This window comes from Chiloscyllium plagiosum, unplaced genomic scaffold (genome assembly GCF_037043375.1).
Source record: "Chiloscyllium plagiosum isolate Xiang-an unplaced genomic scaffold, Cpla_swu_hap1 HiC_scaffold_34, whole genome shotgun sequence".
NCBI classification, from domain to species: domain Eukaryota; kingdom Metazoa; phylum Chordata; class Chondrichthyes; order Orectolobiformes; family Hemiscylliidae; genus Chiloscyllium; species Chiloscyllium plagiosum.
In genome coordinates, this window is record NW_028270172.1 from 10,777,241 (window position 1) to 10,804,183 (window position 26,943).

Here is a 26,943-nt window from a genome sequence, read left to right on the forward strand (position 1 = left end):
TGATAAGGTTAATTCCAATTATTTCCTATTGTGGGTGATGTTACATCACTATCAAGCCATGGACATGTTGGTTAAAGGCAGGGTTAGGCCATATGATCCCTTGCGTCTGCTCTGCTGTTGGATCAGATCACAGCTGAACTGATTGTCACATGATCCCATTTTTCCCATCGACCTCCAATACTCGTTAACTCCATTGTTAAAGAATCTATCCTAAAAATACACAATGATCCAACCTCTCTCCTCTGGGGAAGACAGCTCAACCATAGGAATGAAAATATTTCTTCTTAACCCTGTCTTCAATGGGTGATACACAAGTCTTTTTTTAAAAAAAAACTCTCCTAGTTCTGATCACTCTCACAAAGGGAAAATCCTCTCAGTATCCACCCCTCAAGAACTCTATGATTCTGAAATGTTTCAATAAATCACTTTTCATAGTTAAAAATCACACAACACCAGGTTATAGCCCAACAAGTTTATTTGAGGTACTAGTTTTTGAAACGCTGATGATGAAGGAGCAGTGCTCCGAAAGCTTGTATTTCCAAATAAGCCTGTTGGACTATAACCTGGTGTTGTATGATTTTTAACTTCATCCATCCCAGTCCAACACCGGCACCTCCACATCATCCCTTTTCATGTTATACATTCCAACTGATACAGGCCCAACCCTCCCTACTGGAGACAGCAACTGTGTCCCATCGGGTTCACCATGTTGCTATCCATGGTGCTGAAATGATCCTTCGGCAGGGAATTTTGAGCCTAAGACTGCAAGTCTTGCAGTCTATTCAGACTGCTCTGCTTTTTAATGACATCATGTCTAATCTGATAATCATCAACTCCATTTTCCAGCCTTTATCCCCAAAACCCTTGATCCCCTTACTGATTAAAAATCTGCCAGTCTCAGTCTTGAATACACTTAATGACCCAGCCTCAACAGCTCTCTGTCGTGAAGGATTCCACAGATTCACTGCGTTCAGGCAGAAGAAATTCCTCCTTATCTCTTTCTTAATGAGAAACTCTTTATTCTGAGATTACACCCTCTGGTCCTAGACTCTCTCACAAGGGAGAATATCCTTTCTGCATCTGCTCCATTAAGCTCTCTAAGAGTCTTGTACATTGCAATAAGGTAGTTTCTCAGTCTTCTAAACTCTAGTCAGTACAGGTCCAACCTTCTCAAACTCTCCTCAGAAGGCAGTTCCCCCCATACTCAGGATCAGCTGAGTGAACCTTCTCTGGACCCCCTTCCGTGACAGACTACCTTTCCTTAAAGGGCCCAAAACTGTTCAGGATTATAATTTGCCATCAGTTGTGTTATCTTAGAACTGATCTCTCTTTATCCCTCTCTAGCCATGCAGGGGATTAGATTACTTACAGTGTGGAAACACGCCCTTCGTCCCAACAAGTCCACACCGAACCGCCGAAGCGCAACCCACCCGTACCCCTACATTTACCTCTTACCTAACACTACGGGCAATTTAGCATGGCAAATTCACCTGACCTGCACATCTTTGGACTGTGAGAGGAAACCGGAGCACCCGGAGGAAACCCACGCAGACACGGGGAGAACATGCAAACTCCACACAGTCAGTCGCCTGAGGCGGGAATTGAACCTGGGTCTCTGGCGCTGTGAGGCAGCAGTGCTAACCACTGTGCCACCGTGCCACCCACATAGGATAACCTCATATGAACCAGGATGGTGAAGTTATTTTATATATTGTTGTACATTCCCTATGGTACAAACAGCAGCACAGTGCACACTTCAATGAACAAACCTGAAGGCAACTCCATCATGTGAAAATTGACATTGATGATTCCTCTCCTACAAGAAATGAGGACAAGTGACATAACAAGCACTTAATATCGTAGCTTAAAGCAACAAGAACTATCCGCAAACAACACAGGCTGGTGGCAGATACAGTCACAGTTCACTGACAAACAAGGAGGTGGATAGGTTCAGTAATCAGAGCTCTTTGGACTAACAGCAGTGAGTCATGACAAAAGGAAGAAACCATTATCTCTTCAGGCTTCTAGGGAAAACCAGGGTCAGTAGAGACCGGAGGATATCTCAAAAATCAGGCACTTGGTTTGACGCTGTGCTACTGCTGATCTGAAGAACCCTATGCTCCTGCCCTTGATAAATTCATTTCAAAACGCAGAGGATACAGTCCACATCACGAGATTCCAAAGCCCTTTGCTAACTAGTTCATCCTTAACATTGGCTGAGCAATTCTGCAGAAATGGATTTTGATGTATACACGGATTACAGCTAGGGCAATGCCACCAAAGGTCAGAAACAGAATGGTTAATAATAAATATAAATCCAGTTGGGAATCCAGGAGAAATTTCTTTACTCAGAGAATGTGAAACTTGCAAACACAAAGGGTATTGGAGGTAAATAGCGGAGATTCACTTAAACAGAAGCGAGATAAAGATGAGAGAAAAAGTAATATAAGGATTTGCTGATAGGCTTAGATGAAGAGGAGGTTTATGTAGACAATAAGATCTTAGCCTGCTTGACACACCCTCCTCATTCCTGAAGAAGGGCTTATGCCTGAAATGTCGATTCTCCTGCTCCTTCGATGCTGCCTAACCTGCTGCACAATTCCAACAACACATTTTTAAGCTCTGATCTCCAGCATCTGCAGTCCTCACTTTCTCCTAATAATTGCCAAGTGGCCTGTATCTTTACTGTATGTTCCAAGTAATCTCAGATGTGGTGTTACAACTGAGGCTGGAGGAGTAAATCAGTATTCTAATTCCAGTTCTCCACAGGTTGCAACATCTTATAAACAATTTTCCTCCTACAAATACCAATCAAATACCATATCCATAACAGGTTTTAAACAATACATCTATCAACCAGGTTTTTGATAAGCATAATAATGTTTCAGATCAAAATGAAAATTAATTCTGTAAGGATGCAACAGTTGGTTAACATAATGTAGTCAGTGAAACAGCACATGGATTAGGAGTGGCTGTGCGTTATAGGTGGTGTAATGGACTGTGAAGAAGGTTATCTCAGAGTACAACGGGACCTTGATCAAATGGGCCAATAGTGGAAGATGGAGATTAATTTAGATGATTGTAAAGTGTTGTATTTTGGCAAGGCAACCCAGGGCAGGATTTATACTCTCAATGATAGGGCCTGGGGAGTGTTGCTGAACAAAGAGACCTAGGGTACAGGTACACAGGTTTTTGAAAGTGAAGTTGCAGGTAGACTGGTGGTGAAGAAGGCATTTGGCACACTTACCTTTATTGGTAAGAACACTGCGTACAGGAGTCGGGATGTCGTGTTGCGAATGTTTATAGAAGGATGTTGTGAAACTTGGGAGGATGCAGAAAAGATTTACCAGGATGTTGCCAGCAATGGAGGGTACGACTTATAAAAATGGGCTGGATGGACTGGGACTTTTTACACTAGAGTGTAGGAGGTTAATGGGTGACCTGGGGACTTGTCCACCTTTATGTCTTTTAGAATACCCAACACTTCCTCCCTGCTTATGCCAACTTGACCTAGAGTAACCAAACATCTATCCCTAACCTCAACATCTGTCAGGTCCCTCTCCTTGGTGAATACCAATACAAAGTACAAAGGAACCTCAATTATCCGAATGTGATGGGCAGGCACTATTTTGTTCGGATAATTGATTATTTAGTTAATTGATTTAATGCTTCTCCTCTGGGGCTCAGAGTTTTCTGAAGTTTCCTTTCCCCTTGCTCTGCCTGCCTTGCTCCCTCTCTCTGTCTCAGGATTTGTTTCTGAGCAGATACACATTTGTGTGTAATGGACCTGCAGCATTGCTGAAGCCTCCTCCATCCCCCCATCAGTTCAATGGGATTGACAAGGGATGAACTCAGATTTCTCCAGTTTCCTCATTTCCCCTCCCCCCACGTTGTCTCAGTCCCAACCCTCGAACTCAGCACCACCTTCCAAACCTGCAACCTTCTTCCTGACCTCTCCGCCCCCACCCCCACTCCGGCCTATCACCCTCACCTTAACCTCCTTCCACCTATCACATTTCCAAAACCCCTCCCCCAAGTCCCTCCTCCCTACCTTTTATCTTAGCCTGCTGACACACTTTCCTCATTCCTGAAGAAGGGCTTATGCCCAAAGCGTCAATTCTCCTGTTCCTTGGATGCTGCCTGACCTGCTGTGCTTTTCCAGCAACACATTTTCAGCTCTGATCTCCAGCATCTGCAGTCCTCACTTTCTCCTCGACAAGGACAGCACTTGCTAAGTCATTCAGGAGATTAGGCAGCAGCACACTGTGTGCAAGACCCTGCACCGCACGCCCCCCCCCCCCCCACAACACCCACCCCCATTCACCCACACCCACCATCCGCCCCCGTCCACCCACAAAATCCTGTCCAACTCCCCCCCCCCCCCCCCCAACCCTGCCCCCGTCAGAAAAACCTACAGAACTGTGATCACTATTCACAAAGTAATCCCCTACTGAAAACTCAGCCACCTCCCCAACAGCAAGTCCAGTATGGTCCCCTCCTGAGTTGGACTATTGACACACTGCTCTAGAAAACCCTCCTGGAGGCTCCTTACAAATTCTGCTCCAGCTAGACCTCTAACACTAAGTGAATCCCAGTCAAGATTTGGAGATGCCAGTGTTGGACTGGGGTGTACAAAGTTAAAAATCACACAACGCCAGGTTATAGTCCAACAGGTTTAATTGGAAGCACACTAGCTTTCAGAGCATCGCTCCTTCATCAAGTGGTAGTAGAGGGCTCATTCCTAACACACAGAATTTTTTAGCAAAATTTTGCTATAAATTCTGTGTTATGATCGAGCCCTCCACTACCACCTGATGAAGGAGCGACGCTCCGAAAGCTAGTGTGCTTCCAATTAAACCTGTTGGACTATAACCTGGTGTTGTGTGATTTTTAACTTTGTAATCCCAGTCAATGTTGGGAAAATTAAAATCTCCCATCACCACTACCCTGTTGCTTCTACATCTTTCCATAATCTGTTTACATATTTGTACCATTATCTCACACTCGCTGTTGGGAGGCCTATAGTACAGCACCAACATTGTTACCCGCACCCCTCCTATTCCTGAGCTCTGCCCATATTGCCTCACTGCTCGAGTCCTCCATAGTGCCCTCCTTCAGCACAGCTGTGATATCCTTCCTGACCTGTAATACAATTCCTCCACCCCTTTTACCTCTCTCTCTATCCCGCCTGAAGCATCGATATCCTGGGATATTTAGTTGCCAATCATACCCTTCCCTCAACCAAGTCTCAGTAATAGCAATAACATCATACTCTCAGGTACTAATTCAAACCCTAAGTTTATATGCCTTACCTACTGCACTTCTCACATTAAAACAAATGCATCTCAGGAAGGAAATTTCTCTCCTTACCTGAGTCTGTATGTTTCTCCAGACCCACAGCAATGTAACTGAATCTTAGTTGCCCCCTCTGGGTTATTAGGGATGGGCAATAAATCTGACAGCAACTTATGTCCACATCCTATGAATGAATTTTTAAAAACCCTGATTTCCCTTTTGTACATTTATCACGGGATACAACCTATGATTTCTGACATAACATTGCAGTTTGATTTTGTCGTAAGTTACATACTGTCAAAAATACATTCTGTAGTGTCAAATCATCCTGGATCATAGTAGCTACAGAGTGCCCAGTTGGGTTCTTAAGCGAGATGTTTTTATTGTCAGTGGATCCAGTTCCTGTGCCTGTACAAAATTGGTGGATAATTTAAAATTAAACATTCAAAACTATTTATCAAAACCTTGCATGATTAACATTGGAACTGTGCTATCATAATAATGAAAATAATCTTTCTGACACAAAAGCCATCATTCTTAAGGTTCAGTTACCTAAAATAACATACAACCGCACGTTGAAATATCACTTTCATTAATATTTCACCATCCTAGATCCATCTGCCCTCCTAGTTTTCCAATTAATGTCTCACAGCAACACATATAAAAATTCCTCTCTTTTGAACAGAAAGGAAAAAGCTATTACTGGTTTGAGCAAGGTTACATTCCCCCATTAATATAAGCACACATCAAACACCACCAGCCCTGCAGAGCCCCAACATGGGAGTTCATTCATCCAAACTGCAGCGAGAGCACAGTTCAGACACAGCCCTCCTTTACAGAGGAAGATAAAGCATTAAAACAGTGACTCAGCGCAGAACACCTCACCACAATGAGTAGCTGAGGCAAACAGCATTGATGCATTTTTAGGGGAAATTTGGAGCATCGTTTTACCTGCCCCATGGAGGAGAAGGAAGGACAACGTCCGGCCTTGTGGAGTTGGGTTAAGGCCCCGACAAGGGAAGGCAGCCAATTCGTTGCCTGGATGTGGCAATTTTAGGCCATAATTAATTTGAAATGAACCGGCTTTGGTGGCGGGGGGGGGGGGGTCTACCTGAGTCTTCCAGATGACAAAGACCCCTCAACTGAGGCTGAATGTCACGAGGTGGCTGGAGTGGTCTCTCTGCGGCTGACCGGAGGTGAAGTCAGAGAGTCATAATCCCAAACTAAACCAGTCCCACCTGCCTGCACTTAGCCTTTATCCATCCAAACATTTCTTATTCATGTACTTATCCAAATACTTTTTAAAGATTGCAACTGTACCTGCATCCACCACTTCCTCTGGAAGCTCATTCCATATACAAACCACTCTCTGTGTAAAAGAGTTGTCCTTCATATCTTTTTTAAACCTTTCTCCTCTCACCTTAAAAATATGCCCCTTAGTTTTAAAATCCCCCACCCTAGGGGAAAGACACCTGCCACTCGCCATATCTATATTCCTCCTGATTTTATAAACCTGTGTAAGGTCACCCCTTAACCTCCTACACTCCAGTAAAAAAGGTCCCAGCCTATCCAGCCTCTCTTTATAACTCAAACTCTCCAATCCCAGCAACATCCTGATAAGTCTTTTCTGAACCCTCAGTCAGTCCTCCTCCAGGTCTCCCTCTCCTCACCCTCCCACACGCCAAGAGCTGTGTAGCTATGGTCACACTCTGCATTTTTAACAAATTCTCTTGAGATTTACCTTATGTTTCCGACCTCAAGAGTGCAGAATGCCCACCCACTGCTCTTGAGGAGCTAGGGCTCCAGATGTCCCTTCCCCCACCCCAGAGAGACTGTGCACGAGGGATAGTCTCAGAGACTGTCAGGGTTGGAATATAGATAGAGTCCTGGAACCTAGCATCTCTTGTACAGCAGGCGAAGAATGTGGTGCTGGAAAAGTACAGCCGGTCAGGCAGCATCTGAGGAGCAGGACAGTCGATGTTTCAAGCATAAGCTCTTCATCAGAAAGAGCCTCCTACTGTCCTCTCAACCATGACCTCATCTTCCATCACCAAACCATCATCTCCCAGACCATCCATAAACCTCATCACCTCAGGGAATCTCCCACCAACAGCCTTTGATCTCCAGCATCTACAGTCCTCACTATTTCTTGTACAATAACAAGATTCTGCTGTGGATAAGCCTGTGAGAGAGACAGAGAGGAATGGAAGGATCTGTTGATGGGAATGAGATCAAACACTCCTCCCAAGAGCTAGTTGGGCCGAACAGCCTGTTTCATGTTTGTAAACACAATTATATAAAAACTATACAAAATTTTGGATTGGTAAAGGTACTCTTGACTTTAAAACCCTAGCATTTAAATCATATTTTGTAAAATAAAACTGCAGCCACATGTGAAAGCAAGTTTGAATACATCCCAAAAGCAAGGCAAAACTGTTCCCAAGTTTGATGCAACCAACTTTTGAGTCTAATTTAACTGATTATTATTCCCCTTCAGCTTCTCTTCCTGTGCCATCAGTAAAATGAATGGTAGTTGAGAAGCAGGAGAAAAATTGTTATAATGAATAAACATGACAGGAGAGAAGCAAGTGGCAGATTCCTTCAATTTTTTTTGGTTCACAAATGTGTGGGGCAGGACATTCCATTTTCAGTCTGTGTTATCACTGACATTCTGAGAAATTCTGTGCGACACACCCCACAGAGTGCCATTTCAATCTGGCACTGCCATGATATCTGTGTGCCAAGGTAAAGTGGTCTTGTAAGGTCCAATAATGTTAAAGGGGCTATTTTCTTCAGAATAGAAGCAATTAGACAAACCAGCAGAGACAGAGGCCTAGGAACTACTGAGGAATCGAGGTCTGAGTTCTGCCAGTGAATTTAATTCATGACTTATTCTTCATTTTCCAACAGAACACCAATTTTCCTAGCACCTCTAACATGGTAAGTGTTACATGATGCTTCTCAGGAATGCTGAGTCACCCAAGGAGATGTTAGGGCCCAGGTTACCAAATGCTTTGGCCAAAGCAATGAATGTCAAAGAGTGCCCTGTTTGATATGCTGACATATCACATCAAATGGTCCCCACATATAAGCTAAGATACACTGTGGAGTTTTGCCCAGATTCCTGCGACAGCATCTTCCAAATCCACCACCATTTCAGTCTAGAAAGACAAGAGCAGCAGATACACGGGAACACCACCCCCTCCAAGCCACTCAGCACCCTGACTCGGAAGTATATCACCATTCTTTCACTGTCGCTGAGTCAACATCCTGGAGATTCCCTCCCTAAGGGGATTGTTGGTCAACCTACAGCAGGTGGGCTACAGTGATTGAAGAAGATAATCAGAGGGTTAGATAGGGTGGATGGGGAGAGCCTTTTTTCAAGTATGGTGACGGCGAGCACTAGGGGGCATAGCTTTAAATTGAGGGGTGATAGATATAGGACAGATGTCAGAGGTAGTTTCTTTACTCAGCGAGTAGTAAGGGTATGGAATGCTTTGCCTGCAATGGTAGTAGATTCGCCAACTTTAAGTACATTTAAGTTGTCATTGGACAAGCATATGGACGCACATGGAATAGTGTAGGTTAGATGGGCTTCAGATTGGTCGATGCAAAATCGAGGGCCGAAGGGCCTGTACTGCACTGTAATGTTCCATATTAAGGCAGCTCATCCCCACCTCTGGGGCAATTAGGGACAGGCAGTAAATGCTGGGAGTCAGCATTGTAAAAATGAATAAACGAAAACAAACATTTTTAAGAATAAAATAAATTTATGGCATAGAAGGTAACACATTAGCACGGGTAAAGGACTGGTTAGCCTCTCTGCAATTAGCAATGGGCAATAAATGCTTTTAGGAGGGTTAGTACAGTCCTGATGGGCCAGATGGCCTCTGTAGGGATTCTACGATATTGTTCACAGCATGACGGGGAAAGGGGAAGTTACATCTGTTTATGAGAGGGTTTTCAAGGCACAGTTATGCTGTTGACAGGAGATGATGGTTGAAAGCTTGGTACACATAGAAGCTTTAATGTGTGTAGTTTACGGGAACCTGTTCAAGCCATGAATACATCAGTCAGAGAAGCCCGTTCTGTCACTTTGCCGACAGCAAGAAAGCTCAACTCAATCTGCATCACTGACACCTGCGCCAATGTGTAATGCTGTGTGGTTTCAAACATTGGTAGTAATTTTAGAACTAATGCAAAAAGGTGCAATCAAAATTTTGAGGAAAGAAATTCTTAATAATCCTATTCTTTTTGAGGTAGGTGACAGTGGTGCACAGTGATAATAACACAGGACCAGTAATCCAGAAACTCAGGTTCATATTCTCGGGGATAGCAGTTCAAACCTCAGAGCTGGCCAAGTGGCAGTCATGTAACCATTGTCAATTGTCAGGAAAATCCATCAGGTTTGCAAATGTCATTTAGGGAAGGAAATCTGCCATCCTTATCTGGTCTGGCCTACATGTGACTCCAGATCCACAGCAATGTGGTTAACTCTGGGGCAGCACAGTGGTTAGCACAACTGCTGCACAGCACCAGGGACCCAGGTTCAATTGCACCCTTGGGTGACTGTCTGCGTGAAATTTGTACATTCTCCCTGTGTCAGTATGGGCTTTCTCTAGGGGCTCTGGTTTCCTCTCACAGCCCAAAGATGTGCAGGTTAGGGTGGACTGGCCATGCTAAATTGTCTCTCGTGTCCAGAGACGTGTAGACGAGGTGGATTAGCCATGGGAAACGCGGAGTTGTGAGTGGGTTGGGTCTGGGTGTGATTCTCTTCAGAGGGTCAGAGTGGACTTGATGGATCAAATGACCTGCTTCCACACTGTAGGGATTCTATAATTCTTAACTGCCATCTGGGAAACTAGAGATGGACAATACATGCTGGACAAGCCAGAGATACCCTGTGAATTATGTTTTTAAAGGAGGCACGTTTGCATCATGCATTCATTACCACAGGAAGTAGTTGATGCCAAAATATTGAATATATTCAAGAGGTGGCAAGATACAGCACTTTGAGCGAATGGGATCAAAGGTTATGGGGAGAAAGCAGGATTAGGTTAGTGAGTTGGACGATCAACCATGATGCTGTTGAATAGCAGAGCAGGGCTGAATGGCCTCCTCCTGGTCCTATCTTCTGTTTCTGTGTTTTGGTGTATGTTTTTATAATGGTTGATGATGGATGATGGTTCAGTCACAAGCCTGGAACTGCCTATCTAAATGCATCTTCACTACTTGAGCTTCCAGAAGGCAGCTCATCACCAACTTGCCAAGAGCAATTAAGGATGGGCGATGAGTGCTGGACTACCCAGTGACACCCATAGCCTAAGATTGGAACTTGTGATTGAATAAACACAAAACAAAGTTTCATTCATGAGGAATAATATATTTTGTTTTATGACGAGTTGCAAAATCACCTGAGATTATGATCATGTTGATGGTCACAGCAATGAGGTCCCATTGAGAGGTCCCAAGAACAAACAGAACGGAACAAGGGAGTCACTGAATATCGCAACCAAGGAGAATTTCTATATTAATGACATGGTTTGTGGATTTACTTTCCAATGAGTTTAGTTCGTCCTGTCAGATTTAATTAGTGAACACATTTACAAGAAGTGCTGAGCGTTGCTGGTCCATTAAATATGGTGCTAGTACAATGCAGAAAGACACCCTGGGTTTGACGTAAGACTGCAATCTTGCTCAGAGAGAATGGAAAGATGGTTGACTGGGGACGTGGAAATGTTGCACTGCCATTGCAGGTCATGATTCGTATTAAACCGTGTGGTTGGGATAAAGCAGAGGGAGCTTTACTCTGCATTTGCCCTGTGATTACTAGGCACAAGCGCTCTCCCCTCCACTTTCATCAATCTGCCTTTACACCTTGTTTCTGAGGGTGTGGTCATGCACTTCCATTGCATTGATCCTCACTCATGGGAAAGGTACTATATTCGACCTCCTATAGAATCCCTACAGCGTGGTAACAGGCCATTCGGCCCAACAAGACCCACCAACCCTCCAAACAGCATTCCGCCAGCTCCATCCCCCGAGCCTATAACCCTGCATTTCCCTCTGGCTAATCAGCTCACCTAGACATCCCTGAGTCAACCTACTTTGCATATCTTTGGATTGTGGGAAGAAACCGGAACACTCAGAGGATACCCATGTAGACATGGGGAGAACATGCAAACTCCACATGGACAGTCCCTCAAGGGTGGAATCGAACCCGGGTCCCTGGAACTGTGAGGTAGCAGTGCTAACCACTGAGCCACTGTGCCACCCGTACTGTAATGGTTAACCATTGCCGTCTGCAGGACGGCCAAACGGAAAACTCTCTCGCTGTTACTGCCTCAAGTGCACAGGAAGGAGTTCCAGGCTGATGACCTCCCTGTTTGGCCACATTACAAACACACACCTTTAACAAGTCCTGGCATTGGAATCAGGCCTAGAGATCTGGACCACTGCAGAACAATGACAGAACACTGAAGATGTCCAATTTCAAAACTGGTAACATAGGTGCGAGGATGAGAAACAGCTGAAATATCATCAGGAGACACTGGTATCTAATACAGACAACAGATGGAAAAGCAGGAAGGGGAATATTAATCATTGATCACTGCCTTACTTAAAAGACAGTTTGCATTTATAAGCAGCTCCTGAGAAGACTATTCCGCTCAATCTCAGACCACATCCACCTGAGTTTCTGAATTAGTTAGCATACAGCAGATATCTCATCTCTGTGGTGTGTTCAGTGACATTTTGCCTGTCCCACCATTAGATCAATATTGTACAACCTGCTCACACAGAAAATACAGCTCAGTGGTGGCATTTTAGATTTAAAGGTGACCGGCTCAATGTTAAAGGGAGCATAACAGTGAAAAAAGGACTGCCTGGCCCCAATGGAAAGGTAGACGCATGTGGTTGCTGTAATGTAAGGGTCTGAAAGGGTTAATGCCTGGGTCAGGGTGAATAGCCATCCTACTCCCACTGTGATGATGTAGGAGATCACATGAGAGAGACACCACCTCATGTTATGTCTTTGTAAAGTTGGTTCCCTGAGCAATAAATAGGTTATTGTTCCAAACACTACCCTGATCCTTTTCCCAAAGTGACCCCCATTTCAAAGCCCAAAAATTGCCAGTGACCTGACAGTGAGGGTAGTGACCAGGGAGAAGATGTGTGACAGCAGGGTGAGGCGGTACAGATTAATATCAGCTGACGTTTTTGAGGCCTGTACGATTCTATTCTGAAGAAGAGTCATACGGATGTCAAACATTAACTCTATCTCTCTTTGTGAAGATGGCAGACCTGCTGAGTTTCTCCAGCATTCTCTGTGTCTGAGCACAGTCATGTGCTGGACTTCCTTTGAAATTCCTCTTGTGGGGCAAATGCAATGATCTAGTGTGGAGAGCATGGATCCTGTTGAGGGTGGATGCCTAGTTAAGGCAGGTCAAACCGCTGTCAGCTCACTCACCAGCTCTCTGCACATGACAATGAGGTCATCACAGAGTTGTGACATTTATCCTTTCCAACATTTCTCAAAGCATTCACAGGGATGGACAGTAAATTCTGACCCAGCCAGTGACACCCCCATCCCAGAGTGAGTTATAACATGAAAGATTTGTGCCTTTTGATTCAATCAGGTCTGCTGATCTTCATGATTTACCACTTCTGGATTGACAGGAATATGGTCAAAATCTTTCGGAGTCTTTGCCCTGCGGCACAAACCAAGTTTTGGCTGGGTCTGGGAGTCAATGGCAAGTATTGATTTCTGTGCACCGCTGAGAGCCCACACTGAGCTGTTGAGGACCGTCTCCAAGAGTTAGGTATGGCCCTCGGTGGGGGGTACAATATTCTGCTGAAGTGGATGCAACAGCAAAGCTGTGGGCTCCAAGAGCAGATTCTCAATGGGTGTTTGCTTATTTCAGATAAATACCACATTGACCTTTTTGTGACTTTTTTTCTTGGTCGTGAGCCTGGGTCATACCCTTCAGAATCCTGAGTGCAATATCCACTAAGCAATGTCGCAACTATTTAGAATCCAACGTCCTTTCAGTTTAAATGGATATTGAAGATCCCTGAGAACTTGACAGAGCACCTCGGAGTTCCAGCCAGGATCATGGCCAATGTTTATCCCTCAGCCAACGTCATTGAAACAGATGAATTGATTGTTTATCAAATTGCTGTTTGCAAGGCCCTGCTTTGAGTTAAATTGCCTTGCTGTGTTTCCCTGCATTACATTAGTGACTACACTTTGAAAGTATTTCTTCGGCTGTGAAATGTTTTGTGGTATTCAGAGACTGTGAATGGCACCGTATCAAAGCTCAATGATACGCTCTTTTCACTGGAACTCTCACCAGCTGAGAACTAGAAAGAGAAGTTCTCCAGACAGGGAGAATGGTTTCCAAGTGAAAAGAGGGTTTTTTTTTTCCTTAGTTCTGCTGAAGCTTTGAATGGGCAAATTTGCATGGGCACTTCTGAAAATGCCTCGGAGGTGCACCAACATGCCAGCAGAAGTGGGTACTGCAGATGCTGGAGATTAGAGTCAAGATTAGAGTGGCGCTAGAAAAGCACAGCAGGTCGGGCAGCATCGGAGGAGCAGGAAAAATCAAAGTTTCAGGGAAAAGCCCTTCATCAGGAATGGGTCTGATGAAAGGCTTTTGCCCGAAACATCGATTTTTTTCCTGTTCCTCAAATGCTGCCTGACCTGTCATGCAGCAACCTGTACCAACAGTACAAAGTAACATTGTGATCAAAGGTGTGTAGTTAATAATTCACATAATTTTTGGAGTTTGGATTTCAAAGTAGTTGCACTTGGGTGTTGATTACTTTTGTGAATGGATTTCTTTTTTAAAACAGAGCAAAGTCGCAGAGTCTTTCCAGAACAATGACTTAATCCAGAATGTGTCAGAGAGTGGGTAAGTGCAAACCCTTGTGGGATGACGTTTATGCTGTAGTGCTAACAACACATTGTGTAAGCTTGAAATGTCAATATCTTGTTTTCATTTTAGAAGAACAAAGGTTTGAGCAAGTTTCTTTAAATTCAGTTCAGAAGACACCAGTTTCGTACAGTTAGTTCAACATTAAAAAGAACTGATATAGGCGTGTAATTTCTCTAGACTTCAATCATTGTATGGATTGAGTTGAGAAGCACTTACCTCTCCATCCTGGAGGCTCTCTGTCTCTATTCCTGGTGAAGGGCTTTTGCCCAAAATGTCGACTTTCCTGCTCCTCAGATGCTGCCTGACCTGCTGTGCTTTTCCAGCACCACTCTAATCTAAACTCTGTGTTGAGAAGCAGGATGAACTTTGTTTTGTTGGGGTTTTAAAGATAATTCTAACTGTCCTTTTGTTCTGCTGAAGCTTTGACCTTGAATGGGTGAATTTGTGTGGGCACTTATGAAAATGCCTTGGAGCGGTCCCAACACGTACCAACATTACAAATTAACGTTTGTGCGTGGAATTTATGTTCTATTGGTAAAGAAAATCTGCAGACTTGTGTGAATATTTCTTAGTGATGAAGCAGCATGTTAACTAACTAAACCAAACATTATCCATTGAGTCAGGTTTCATTCTGGAATCTGACTTGACCTGGGATCAAAACAACATGCAAATGCAACTTGAATGGTCTTTGGCTTCATAAGGAGCACTGAGATGGAAAACTCCATATGGGCTGTGGAACTGGCCCTCCACTGGACTTTCCAAGACTGACATAAAGAGGGGTGCAGCCATTGACACAGCCGCAGAACCTGGACACCTTCCAGGGGACACCCTCCTTTTTGCCGGGTAACACCAATCAATGTCTATTCCTCTTCACGGTGGCTGCAATATCCAACAGGATACTCGGAAACAGCTGGTCTTGGATACTTTGGAACACTTCCCTGTCGTCTCACCAGCCCCACAAAAGACAGCAAGAATAGCGATACCATAATAACACCATGACTTCCAAATTACACACTATCCTTCATTTCACTGGGTCAAAATCCCTATGTAGCATCACTGTCCACCATCAACAGAATGGTTCAGGCAAAACCCACGACACCCATTGACATCAGGTTGAGTAATAAAGACAGTCCTCCCACTTGACCTACTCTTGGGAAATAAGGCAGGGCAGGTGACTGAGGTGACAGTGGGGGAGCATTTTGGGGCCAGCGACCATAATTCTATTCGTTTTAAAATAGTGATGGAAAAGGATAGACCAGATCTAAAAGTTGAAGTTCTAAATTGGAGAAAGGCCAATTTTGACGGTATTAGACTAGAACTTTCGAAAGCTGATTGGGGGCAGATGTTCACAGGTAAAGGGACGGCTGGAAAATGGGAAGCCTTCAGAAATGAGATAACAAGAATCCAGAGAAAGTATATTCCTGTTAGAGTGAAAGGAAAGGCTGGTAGGTATAGGGAATGCTGGATGATTAAAGAAATTGAGGGTTTGGTTAAGAAAAAGAAGGAAGCATATGTCAGGTATAGACAGGAGAGATCGAGTGAATCCTTAGAATAGTATAAAGAAAGTAGGAGTATACTTAAGAGGGAAATCAGGAGGGCAAAACGGGGACATGAGATAGCATTGGCAAATAGAATTAAGGATGATCCAAAGGGTTTTTACAAATATATTAAGGACAAAAGGGACAATAGGGCCCCTCAAAGATCAGCAAGGTGGCCTTTGTGTGGAGCCACAGAAAATGGGGGAGATACTAAATGAATATTTTGCATCCGTATTTACTGTGGAAAAGGATATGGAAGATATAGACTGTAGGGAAATAGATGGTGACATCTTGCAAAATGTTCAGATTACAGCGGAGGAAGTGCTGGATGTCTTGAAACGGTTAAAAGTGGATAAATCCCCAGGTCCTGATCAGGTGTACCCTAGAACTCTGTGGGAAGCTAGAGAAGTGATTGCTGGACCTCTTGCTGAGATATTTGTATCATCGATAGTCACAGGTGAGGTGCCGGAAGACTGGAGGTTGGCAAACGTGGTGCCACTGTTTAAGAAAGGTGGTAAAGACAAGCCAGGGAACTATAGACCAGTGAGCCTGACTTTGGTGGTGGGCAAGTTGTCAGAGGGAATCCTGAGGGACAGGATGTACATGTATTTGGAAAGGCAAGAACTGATTAGGGATAGTCAACATGGCTTTGTGTATGGGAAATCATGTCTCACAAACTTGATTGAGTTTTTCGAGAAGTAACAAAGAGGATTGATGAGGGCAGAGCAGTAGATGTGATCTATATGGACTTCAGTAAGGCGTTCAACAAGGTTCCCCATGGGAGACTGATTAGCAAGGTTAGATCTCATGGAATACAGGGAAAACTAGCCATTTGGATACAGAACTGGCTCAAAGGTAGAAGACAGAGGGTGATGGTGGGGCGTTGTTTTTCAGACTGGAGGCTTGTGACTAGTGGAGTGTCACAAGGATTGGTGCTGGACCCTCTACTTTTTGTCATTTACATAAATGATTTGGATGCGAGCATAAAGAGGTACAGTTAGTAAGTTTGCAGATGACACCAAAATTGGACGTGTGGACAGCGAAGAGGGTTACCTCAGATTACAACAGGATCTGGACCAGATGGGCCAATGAGCTGAGAAGTGGCAGATGGAGTTAATTCAGATAAAAGCGAGGTGCTGCATTTTGGGAAAGCAAATCTTAGCAGGACTTATACACTTAATGGTAAGGTCCTAGGGAGTGTTGCTGAACAAAGAGACCTTGGAGTGCAGGTTCATATCTCCTTGAAAGTGGAGTCGCAGGTAGATAGGATAGTGAAGAAGGTGTTTGGTATGCTTTCCTTTATTGGTCAGAGTATTGAGTACAGGAGTTGGGAGGTTATGTTGTGGCTGTACAGGACATTGGTGAGGCCACTGTTGGAATATTGCGTGCAATTCTGGTCTCCTTCCTATCGGAAAGATGTTGTGAAACTTGAAAGGGTTCAGAAAAGATTTACAAGGATGTTGCCAGGGTTGGAGGATTTGAGCTACAGGGAGAGGCTGAACAGGCTGGGGCTGTTTTCACTGGAGCGTCGGAGGCTGAGGGGTGACCTTATAGAGGTTTACAAAATTATAAGGGGCATGGATAGGGTAAATAGGCAAAGTCTGTTCCCTGGGGTCAAGGAGTCCAGAACTAGAGGGCATAGTTTTAGGGTGAGAGGGGAAAGATATAAAAGAGACCTAAGGGGCAACTGTTTCATGCAGAGGGTGGTACTTGTATGGAATGAGCTGCCAGAGGATGTGGTGAAGGCTGGTATAATTACAACATTTAAGAGGCATTTGGATAGGTATATGAATAGGAAGGATTTGGAGGGATATGGGCCGGGTGCTGGCAGTTGGGACTAGATTGGGTTGGGATATCTGGTCGGCATGGACGGGTTGGACTGAAGGGTTTGTTTCCGTGCTGTACATCTCTATGACTCTATGACATGATGAGACAAGAATTCCCAAAATGTGGGTCATAATATGTACAGCACATACCTGAGTGAGAGTAAGTGTGTGTGTGGGACTGTACCACAAAGAGAGTCTGTGTGGGACTGTACCCCAGAGAGAGTCAGTGTGTATGGGACTGTACCTCAGTGAGAGTCAGTCTGTGTGGGACTGTACCCCAGTGAGGATCAGTGTGTGTGGGACTGTACCCCAGAGAGAGTCAGTGTGTGTGGCACTGTACTTCAGTGAATGTCAGTGTGTGTGGAACTGTACCCCAGTGAGGGTCAGTGTGTCTGGGACTGTACCCCAGTGAGGGTCAGTGTGTCTGGGACTGTACCCCAGTGAGGATCAGTGTGTGTGGGACTGTACCCCAGAGAGAGTCAGTGTGTCTGGGACTGTACCCCAGTGAGGGTCAGTGTGTGTGGCACTGTACTTCAGTGAATGTCAGTGTGTGTGGGACTGTACCCCAGAGAGAGTCTGAGAGTGTGGGACTGTACCCCAGTGAGAGTCGGTGTGTGTATGTAGGACTGTACCCCAGTGAGAATCAGAGTGTGTGGGACTGTACCCTAGTGAGAGTCAGTGTGTGGGACAGTACCCCAGTGAGAGTCAGTGTGTGTGGGTCTGTACCCTAGTGAGAGTCAGTGTGTGTGGGTCTGTACCCTAGTGAGAGTCAGAGAGTGTGGGACAGGACTCCAGAGAGAGTCTGAGAGTGTGGGATTGTACCCTAGTGAGTGTCAGAGTGTGGGACTGTACCCCAGTGAGAGTCGGTGTGTGTGTTTAGGACTGTACGCCAGTGAGAGTCAGTGTGTGTGGGACCCGTACCCCAGTAACAGTCAGTGTGTGTGGGAGCTATACCCCAGTGAGAGTCAATGTGTGTATGTGGGACTGTACCCTGGTGAGAGTCTGAGAGAGTGGGAGCTGTACCCCAGTGAGAGTCTGAGAGTGTGGGTCTGTACCCCAGTAAGTGTCAGTGTGTGTGGGGCTGTACCCCATGGAGAATCTGTGTATGTGGGACTGTACCCCAGTGAGCTTCAGAGAGTGTGGGACTGTACCCCAGAGAGAGTCAGTGTGTGTGGGACTGTACCCCAGTGAGAGTCAGTGTGCGTAGGACTGTAACCCAGTAACAGTCAGTGTGTGTGGGACTGTATCCCAATGAGGGTCAGTATGTGTGGGACTGTACCCCACTGACAGACAGTGTGTGTGGACTGTACCCCAAGGAGAGTCAGTGTGTGTTGGACTGTACACAGCGACAGGCAGTGTATGTGGGACTGCACCCCAGTGAGCCTCAGTGTGTATGTGACTGTACCCCAGTGTGAGTCAGTGTGTGTTGAACTGTACCCCAGCAAGAATCATTGTGTGGGACTGTACCCCAGTGAGGATTAGTGTGTGTCCCATACCACAGTGAGAGTCAGAGAGTGTGGGACTGTACCCCAGTGAGAGTCAGTTTATGTGGGACTGTTCCCCAGTGAGAGTCAGTGTGTGTGTGGGACTGTACCCCAGAGAGAGTCAGTGTGTGTGGGTCTGTACCCCATTTTGTAGATATTCCACAAATTCATTTTCTTTTTATCTGCTACTAACCTGATTTTCCCAGTTACTTGCATATTGAAGTCCCCCATGATTATTGTAATAGTGCCTTTCTTCCATGACTTTTCTATCTCCTAATTTAATTTTTTGCCCACATCCTGGCTACTACTAGAGGACCTGTACACAACTCCCATCAGGGTCTTTTTACCTTTGTGGTTCCTCACCTCTACCCACACAGATTCCATGCCTTCTCACTTCTTGCAATTGATTTAATTTCATTTCTTACTAACAAGGCAAATCCACCTCCTCTGCTCATTTGCCTGGTCTTTCGAAAGGACGTGGACTTTGGATATTTGATCTCTGATCCCCTGAACCCCTTGCAGCCACACCTCTGCAGTGCTCACAACATCATGGCTGCCAATTTTGTATACTGTCTGGATTTAAGTATAATACCCCATGTCCTCATTGACTGTCCCCTTCTCACTACAGTATATCTAATGTGTCCAAAATTGGATTCCTGACCATTTCCATATTCTTTATCCTATAACTTGTTCTGGAAACTTTAATAACTTCTGCTGAGCCCTCATCCCACCACCCTCCTCCAGAACTTTTCCACAATTTTCCACGCGTCTGAATTCACCCCTCCCCATTATTGAGTTAAAGCTCCTTTTCAATCAGATTCCGTGTCATGATCAAATGTCCAAGGCTTGCCAACTGCATCAAACAAGTCCTAGTGAAAGCATCCCATTGCCCTCCTTCTCTCCCTCTCACATAACCCTGCCCTCCCAATTCTGACCTTTAACCCCTCTCTTCTCCACCCGCTCCCACCAACACTGGGGTCACAACAGCATTCAGGCAGCAAAGCAGGATCGACATGGGAAGAAACTTTGGGAAACAGAATTCCTAGGAATTGTGGTGTAAAAGCTGCAATACCTGATGGGACAGCTATTCCCCAGGGTGGGGGGGAAATCGACAGTGATCCGACAGAAGGTAAGCTACAGGCTCTGCCAAGGTTGAGTTCCCTCAGCACAGTTGTGCCCATGCTTGATGTTGCCAACAGGTTATTCAAAGGCAAGCCACCACTCCTGAGGACTCAGGAGTGGTGGAAATAACCCTCCGGTAACATGTCCAGGTACACTCCAGTGCCTATGTTAACGCAGACAGGTTGGTGATGATAAAGGTGTCTATACTATGTTCTTGATAAGATCCACCACAGAAAAAGGTTGCCCATCACAGGTGGTGGTGGTGGTGGGGTGCGGGGACTAAACCTCACGTTTCTTTGATGCTGTATTAAAGGATATCTGACTGTTCATCCTTTTTACCACACTCCAATCTATTGGGCCTCATCAGTGTCACCTTTACTGGGTTTCTGAAGCTTTTCATACTCACTCATCAGGACAAACACAAGAATGCCAAATTCTTAACTGTCACAATGTTTTATCTTACAGCAGCAAAGGGTGTTGATTGGTGGGCAAATTGACTTTGATTGGCCAATGTGTTGCTATGGAGAAAGCAAGGGGGATCTTTAGGCTCCCCAAGCTCCAGCATCATGCAAAAAAGGTGGACATGTTCCTTTTGTTTGCACAGAATGTATGTTTGTCATTTCCTCAAGTGTAAAGGAGCTAGGCTATGATTTTTTCTGAATTACCAGAGAACCTATCATTATTGCTTTGTCCATGGCAAAACCTTGACCAATCAGTGTCGAAATGCCAACCAATTAGCAGCCTGTTCTCCAGCAGTATAAATTGTTGTAATGTTTGCCCTCATGAGGGTAAGATGAAAGATTTCAGCAGCATGTCGATTGTCTGTAACACCCAGTGACTATGTTAGTGGTCTTGAATTCGAAATGTTCTATATCATTACATATCTTCTGAAAATCCACAGATAATCGACATCTTTTTGATCCCAATAAATGACTGAATTACAGAAGCAGAGAAAACAGATGAAACGGAAGGAGGTCATTCAGCCCGTCATATTTTGTACCACTGAGAAAGAACCTATGTTACTTTCCAAGTGTTGGCACATTGTCTTACAGATAATGGAGCATATCCAAGTGTTCCTGATGAAGGGTTTCTGCCTTAAATGTCGATTCTCCTGCTCCTCGAATGCTGCCTGACCTGCTGTGCTTTTCCAGCACCACATTCTTGACTCCATATCCAAGTGTTTGTCTATCACCCTATGTGGTGAATCCCAGATCCTCTGGGAAAAAGAATTTCTCCTCAATATTTCTCTGATACTTTTACCACTTACTTCAAAATTTGTACAGGATTATCGAATGGAGAGAAAACTCTGAAGTCTTCGATCAGTCACATTTGTATTGAATGTCTGCATTGGCTTAACAGGCTGAATGGCCTCCTCCTGGTCCTATGTTCCTGTGCTCTCTGGTTTCTGCTCTCTCTGCTAAAGGGAAACTGGTCCTCCCTGTTACTCTCTCCAGGACCATCATCAGTTTAGATACCTCTGTTAGGGTGGCACGGTGACTCAGTGGTTAGCAGTGCTGCCTCACAGCATCAGGGTCCCATTTTCAAATCCATCTTCAGGCAACTCCCAGTATCTGTGAGGGTTTCCTCTGGGTGCTCTAGTTTCCTCCCACAGTCTAAGGCTATGCAGGCAAGGTTGATTGGCCCTGCTAAATGCAGGAGCTGGGTAGGGTGCTGTTTAAAGGCTCAGTGTACATTTGATGGGCTGAATGGCCTACTTCTAAACCATAGGGATTCTATGATTAAATCTCTTCATATCCCCTCCCAAAGTTTATCAAAATCATTTCCTTTTTTTTCTGAAGGTACTTTTTATTTAGAACAATGATCGAATATCTAAACATCATTAAAGAAATAATACTGACATATTACAGCAGTTTCTAGGGGTTATTATGGTGTAGGGTGGTGTCCCTCCCATAGGTCTGTACTTTGGGTCTCAGGGAATGCTCACTTTGTATCTGTTTCTCACACCGATAGAATACTAAGGCGATGGGAGCAAATGTACAAGATACTTCGACAACTTAAGTTGGAACGCCGTGAAGATTCAGATGTCTCAGCCTGATTACCTGGGCTTTAAACAAATACTCGTGAGAGAGACCGCTACTTAATCTTAATTTTCTCAACACAATCCACAACTTCCCTTGGACAAAATAATGAATGCGAGCTAAATGTCAGATCGGCTGGGTTAGCGGGATTCTCAGCTCTTACTCGAGAGGGGTGTACGTTCGAGGACCTGGGCACAAAAATCCAGTCCAAAGCACTGACACAGTACTGAGGGAGCGCTGTGTTGATGGAGATGCCATCTTTCAAATCAGATACTTTGCCGAGGCCCCTCTCAGGTGAGTGTAACAGAATGAAGAGCAGGAAGCTGATCCCAGGCACCCTGGTGAATATTTACTCCTCCATCAATATCCCAAACATATTTTGTTGGTTTTGTGGGAGATGTATCAAAATGTCTTGGATGGATTCAGGTCATGAGATCCTGCAAGCTTCCTTGGTGCATCTAATAAGTGGCTTCACCTTCTCATACAAGACTAACCCCATCTGACGACAGGTCATTCCTAGTACAACTCACCACTCAGCAGGGTCTTGGGAGCCTGCTGTGTGCAAACTGGTTGCTACATATCCTATATTGCAACAATCAGCTGAGGTGTGGGAGACGGAGGTTAATTTAGATAAATGTGAGGTGCTGCATTTTGGAAAGGCAAATCAGGGCAGGGTCTACACACTTAATGGTAAGATCCTGGGACATGTTGCTGAACAAAGAGAGTGCAGATTCACAGTTCCTTGAAAATGAAGTCTCATGGAGACAGGGTGATGAAGAAGGTATTTGGTATGTTTGCCTTTATTGGTCAGTGCATTGAGTGTAGGAGGTGGGAGGTCATGTTGCAACTGTACAGGACATCGGTGAGGCCATGTTTGGAACACTGCATTCAATTCTGGTCTCCCTGCTAGAGGAAGGGTGTTGCTAAACTTGAAAGCATTCAGAAAAGATGTTGCCAGGGTCGGAGGGTTGATGCCAGGGTCAAAGGGTTTGAGCTGAATAGGCTGAGGCTGTTTTCCCTGGAGCATCGGAGGCTGAGGGGTGACCTTATAGAAGTTTATAAAATCATGAGAGGCATGGATAGAGTAAATAGCGAATGTCTTTTCCCCCTCTAGAATCCAAAACTAGAGGGCATAGGTTTAGGGTGAGAGGGGAAAGATTTGAAAAACACCTGAGGGGCAACTTTTCCCACAGAGGGTGGTGCATGAATGGAATGAGCTGCCAGAGGAACTGGTGGAGGCCGATACAATTACAGCATTTAAATGGCATCTGAATGGGTACCTGAATAGGAAGGGATTAGAGGGATATGCTGGCAAATGGAACTAGTTAAGATTGCGATGTCTGATTGGTCCAGACGAGTTGGATTGAAGGGTCTGTTTCCGTGCTGTATGACTCTATGTTTCAAACAGCACATTATATGCCACATCTCCTCCTTTGGCATGACACTGAAGTCAATGAGGCCTATTGAATAGAGTTCAAGTTGAAGTAATTTGAAAACTGGGAACAGAACACCAAGCACTGGGGAAGGATGAAAGACAGTAAGAAAGAGGGTGAAATTTGGTTGGCTACTTTTGAACGTTTGTCATTTTTAAACTGCTGACACTGCTTCCTGGGCCTGTGAGGCCACGTCAGCATGGGCTCCACTGAAGATGATGTTAAACACTCGAGTGACCTACTGTTATCGAGGATTTTCCAGCAGTGTTTCCGTGCTTCATCAGGGACTTAGAAAGCTTTCTCTGGGAAATAATCTGAAACAAAAGAAACAGAACATTTCAAATAACTCTGTTCACAGCCAGAGATGCAATTATACAGGATCAATACAACAAGAACTGGGAGCAGCAGGAGGCCATTCAGCCCCTCAAGCCTGCCCCGCCATTTAATACAATCATGGCTGGTCTCAGCTTGGCCTCAGGTCCTTCCCTGCCCGCTCCCAATAAACCTTTAACCTTTCACTAATTAACAATCTGACTCTCTCTTCCTCAAATTTACTCAGTGTCCCAGCATCCATTGCACTCTGGGGGAGTGAATTCCACAGATTCATGACCCTTTGAGAGAAGTAATTCCTCCCCATCTCTGTGCTAAATCTGCTACCCCCCCCACCGACCATCCTAAAACTATGACCCTCTCGTTCTGGAATGGCCCACATGAGGGAAGATCTGCTTTGTCAATCCCGTCGGAATCTCATAAACTTCAACTGGATCTCCTCCTGTTCTTCTGAACTGCAGGGAGATTAGGGCTGAACTGCAGGGAGATTAGGGCTGAACTGCAGGGAGATTAGGGCTGAACTGCAGGGAGATTAGGGCTGAACTACAGGGAGATTAGGGCTAAACTGCTCAACCTTTCTTCATTCCAAAATTTTCTTGCTCACATGATCATTAATGTGATGAATTTCATGATGGTCACTGCACTGTCAGAGGTGTCATCTTTCAGATGAGATGTCCAATTTGTGGCCCCATACGAGTGATCAGATTGTGATGGAAAAGATCCGGGGAATTATGTTGAAAATGAGGAAGAATGTTTCCCCAGGATAAGTTTGATTTTTTTAATGAAGTTTTTATTCTTAAAGAGTTTGATAGGTTACCGGGGAAAAACAATTTTTCAACTGGTCGGCATGGAAAGGTTTGGGCCCAGGGGTTCTGTTTCTGTGCTGTAGGGCTCTATAACTCTATAACTGGGTGGAGGAGGATTCAGGACAATCTTCACCCCTCACCCAACATCACTGAAACAGATTCAGCGGGCATTGCTGATTTTGGGATCTTGCTGTGCGGGTGTTGGCTGCCACATTACCTATTGCATAACAATGACTGCAGAAGTGGGTACTGCAGATGCTGGAAATCAGAGTACAGATTAGAGAGATGCTGGAAAAGCACAGCAGGTCAGGCAGCATCCGAGGAGCAGGAACATCGACGTTTCAGGCAGAAGGGCTTTTGCCCGAAACATCGGTTTTCCTGCTCCTCGGATGCTGCCTGACCTGCTGTGCTTTTCCAGCACCACTCTAATCTAGACTAACAATGATTACACCTCATTCAGCGGTTATGAAGGCCTTTAAGCTATTCCATGTTAATGTTAAAAGCCAATGAACATGTTTATATTTTGCTCCTAACCCCACCCTGAGACATATTTCAAATACAGAACACACGTAGGTGTGATGCTGCAGTAAAGTAAGTCAATCACTAGAGGGCAATGTCAGTTTTAAGTCAGTCACTGAGGAAGCTTGCTCATTCACTCAAAACGTCAAGATCACAATGAAGGGGGTAAGGGAATTGGCAGGAATGAGGATTAGAATGATAGACCGGCAGGGAGAAAGATAGAAAGAGAAGCTGCATAACAGAGAGAAATAGAGAGATAAGCGAGGTGAGACAAGGAGAATAGGTGTGAGAGCAGGGAAAGTGAAAGACAGAGTCAGAGGGAGCTGGAGAGAGATTGAGAGACAGAAACTGCAAGTGAGAGACTGAAAGAGAGAGACCTAGACTGAGGGAAGAGACAAAGAGAAAGACAGAGAAAGAGGAGAAGAAAGGAGAAAAAGACAGAGAAAAGTGAGATAGAGGGAGACACAAAACGAGAGAGACAGAGAGAGTGCAAGAGAAACAGGGAGGAGAGACAGAAAGAGAGAGAGAGAAAGCGAGTAACAAAATGAGATAAAGACAGCACCTGAGATAAAAACACACAAAGAAAACTATTTGATCAATCACAGCATATTTCCTGTTATCGAGGGAGACTGAGCAGCTTAGCAAAGAGGAAACAGTACCCAAGTTGCAGCATACTGAATATCAGGGACTATATCGATGACCCCTCGGCCATCAACAATATTGGACAATTTGAACGCTCCAGGCATAGCAGGGACATAGACAGGAATGAAATGCCAGGAGGATGTGCCGAGGAGATTGTGAGAACAATAAGAAAGGGAGTGTAGAGCGGCTAAAGTCATAGACTACTTCGTAGATAAATTTGTATTTCCATTCAGTTCAAAGCTCATTTTTGTTGTCAGCTGGGAAATCAATGGAAAAGGAGCAGATTAACATAATACCTGCAGATTAAATAAATCAAATCACTTCTTTAAAAACAGCTCTGGGCTTCCTTTTGTTTCAGTGATGATCTGAAATGGTCATTCCCATTGTACAGGGTGTTACAACTGCAGACACATTTAAGGGGTATGAATGTCCCTGTTAGATTTGTTTTCTCTTGGATAAAGCGTTCCTCATTAATACTCAATAAAAGATCATGCACAAAACCAATAGTGATGTTGGTACACTGATTCAGGCTTCATAACAAACAATGAGATCAGCAAAATAATAAATTTAAGATTGCAGAGTTTTGGCAGTAGAGTCATAGAGATGTACAGCATGGAAGTAGACTCTTTGGTCCAACCCGTCCATGCTGACCAGTTATCCCAACCTAATCTAGTCCCATTTGCCAGCACTTGGCCCATATCCCTCTAAACCCTTCCTATTCATGTACCCATCCAGGTTCCTTTTAAATGCTGTAATTGTCCCAGTCTCCACCACCTCCTCTTGCAACTCATTCAATACACGCACCACCCTCTGCATGAAAAGGTTGCCCCTTACATCTTTTTATATCTTTCCATTCTCTCCCTAAACCTATGCCCTCTAGTTCTAGACTCCCCGACCCCAGGAAAAAGACCTTGTTTATTTATCCCAGCCATGCCCCTCATGAATTTATAAACCTCTATAAGGTCATCCCTCA

General features: G+C 44.7%; 1 protein-coding gene across 2 annotated transcripts in view; it reads right to left on the reverse strand.

Annotated features, from left to right (window-relative positions):
- Window positions 1-26,943, reverse strand: part of cpne4b (copine IVb) — a 383,963-nt gene that overhangs the window by 148,561 nt on the left and 208,459 nt on the right. For both annotated transcript variants that reach the window (XM_087978484.1, XM_043719590.2), the window contains one exon: window positions 23,916-23,987. In XM_087978484.1, coding sequence (XP_087834610.1) covers window positions 23,916-23,987 — 72 coding nt within the window. The remainder of the gene's footprint in view (window positions 1-23,915; window positions 23,988-26,943) is intronic.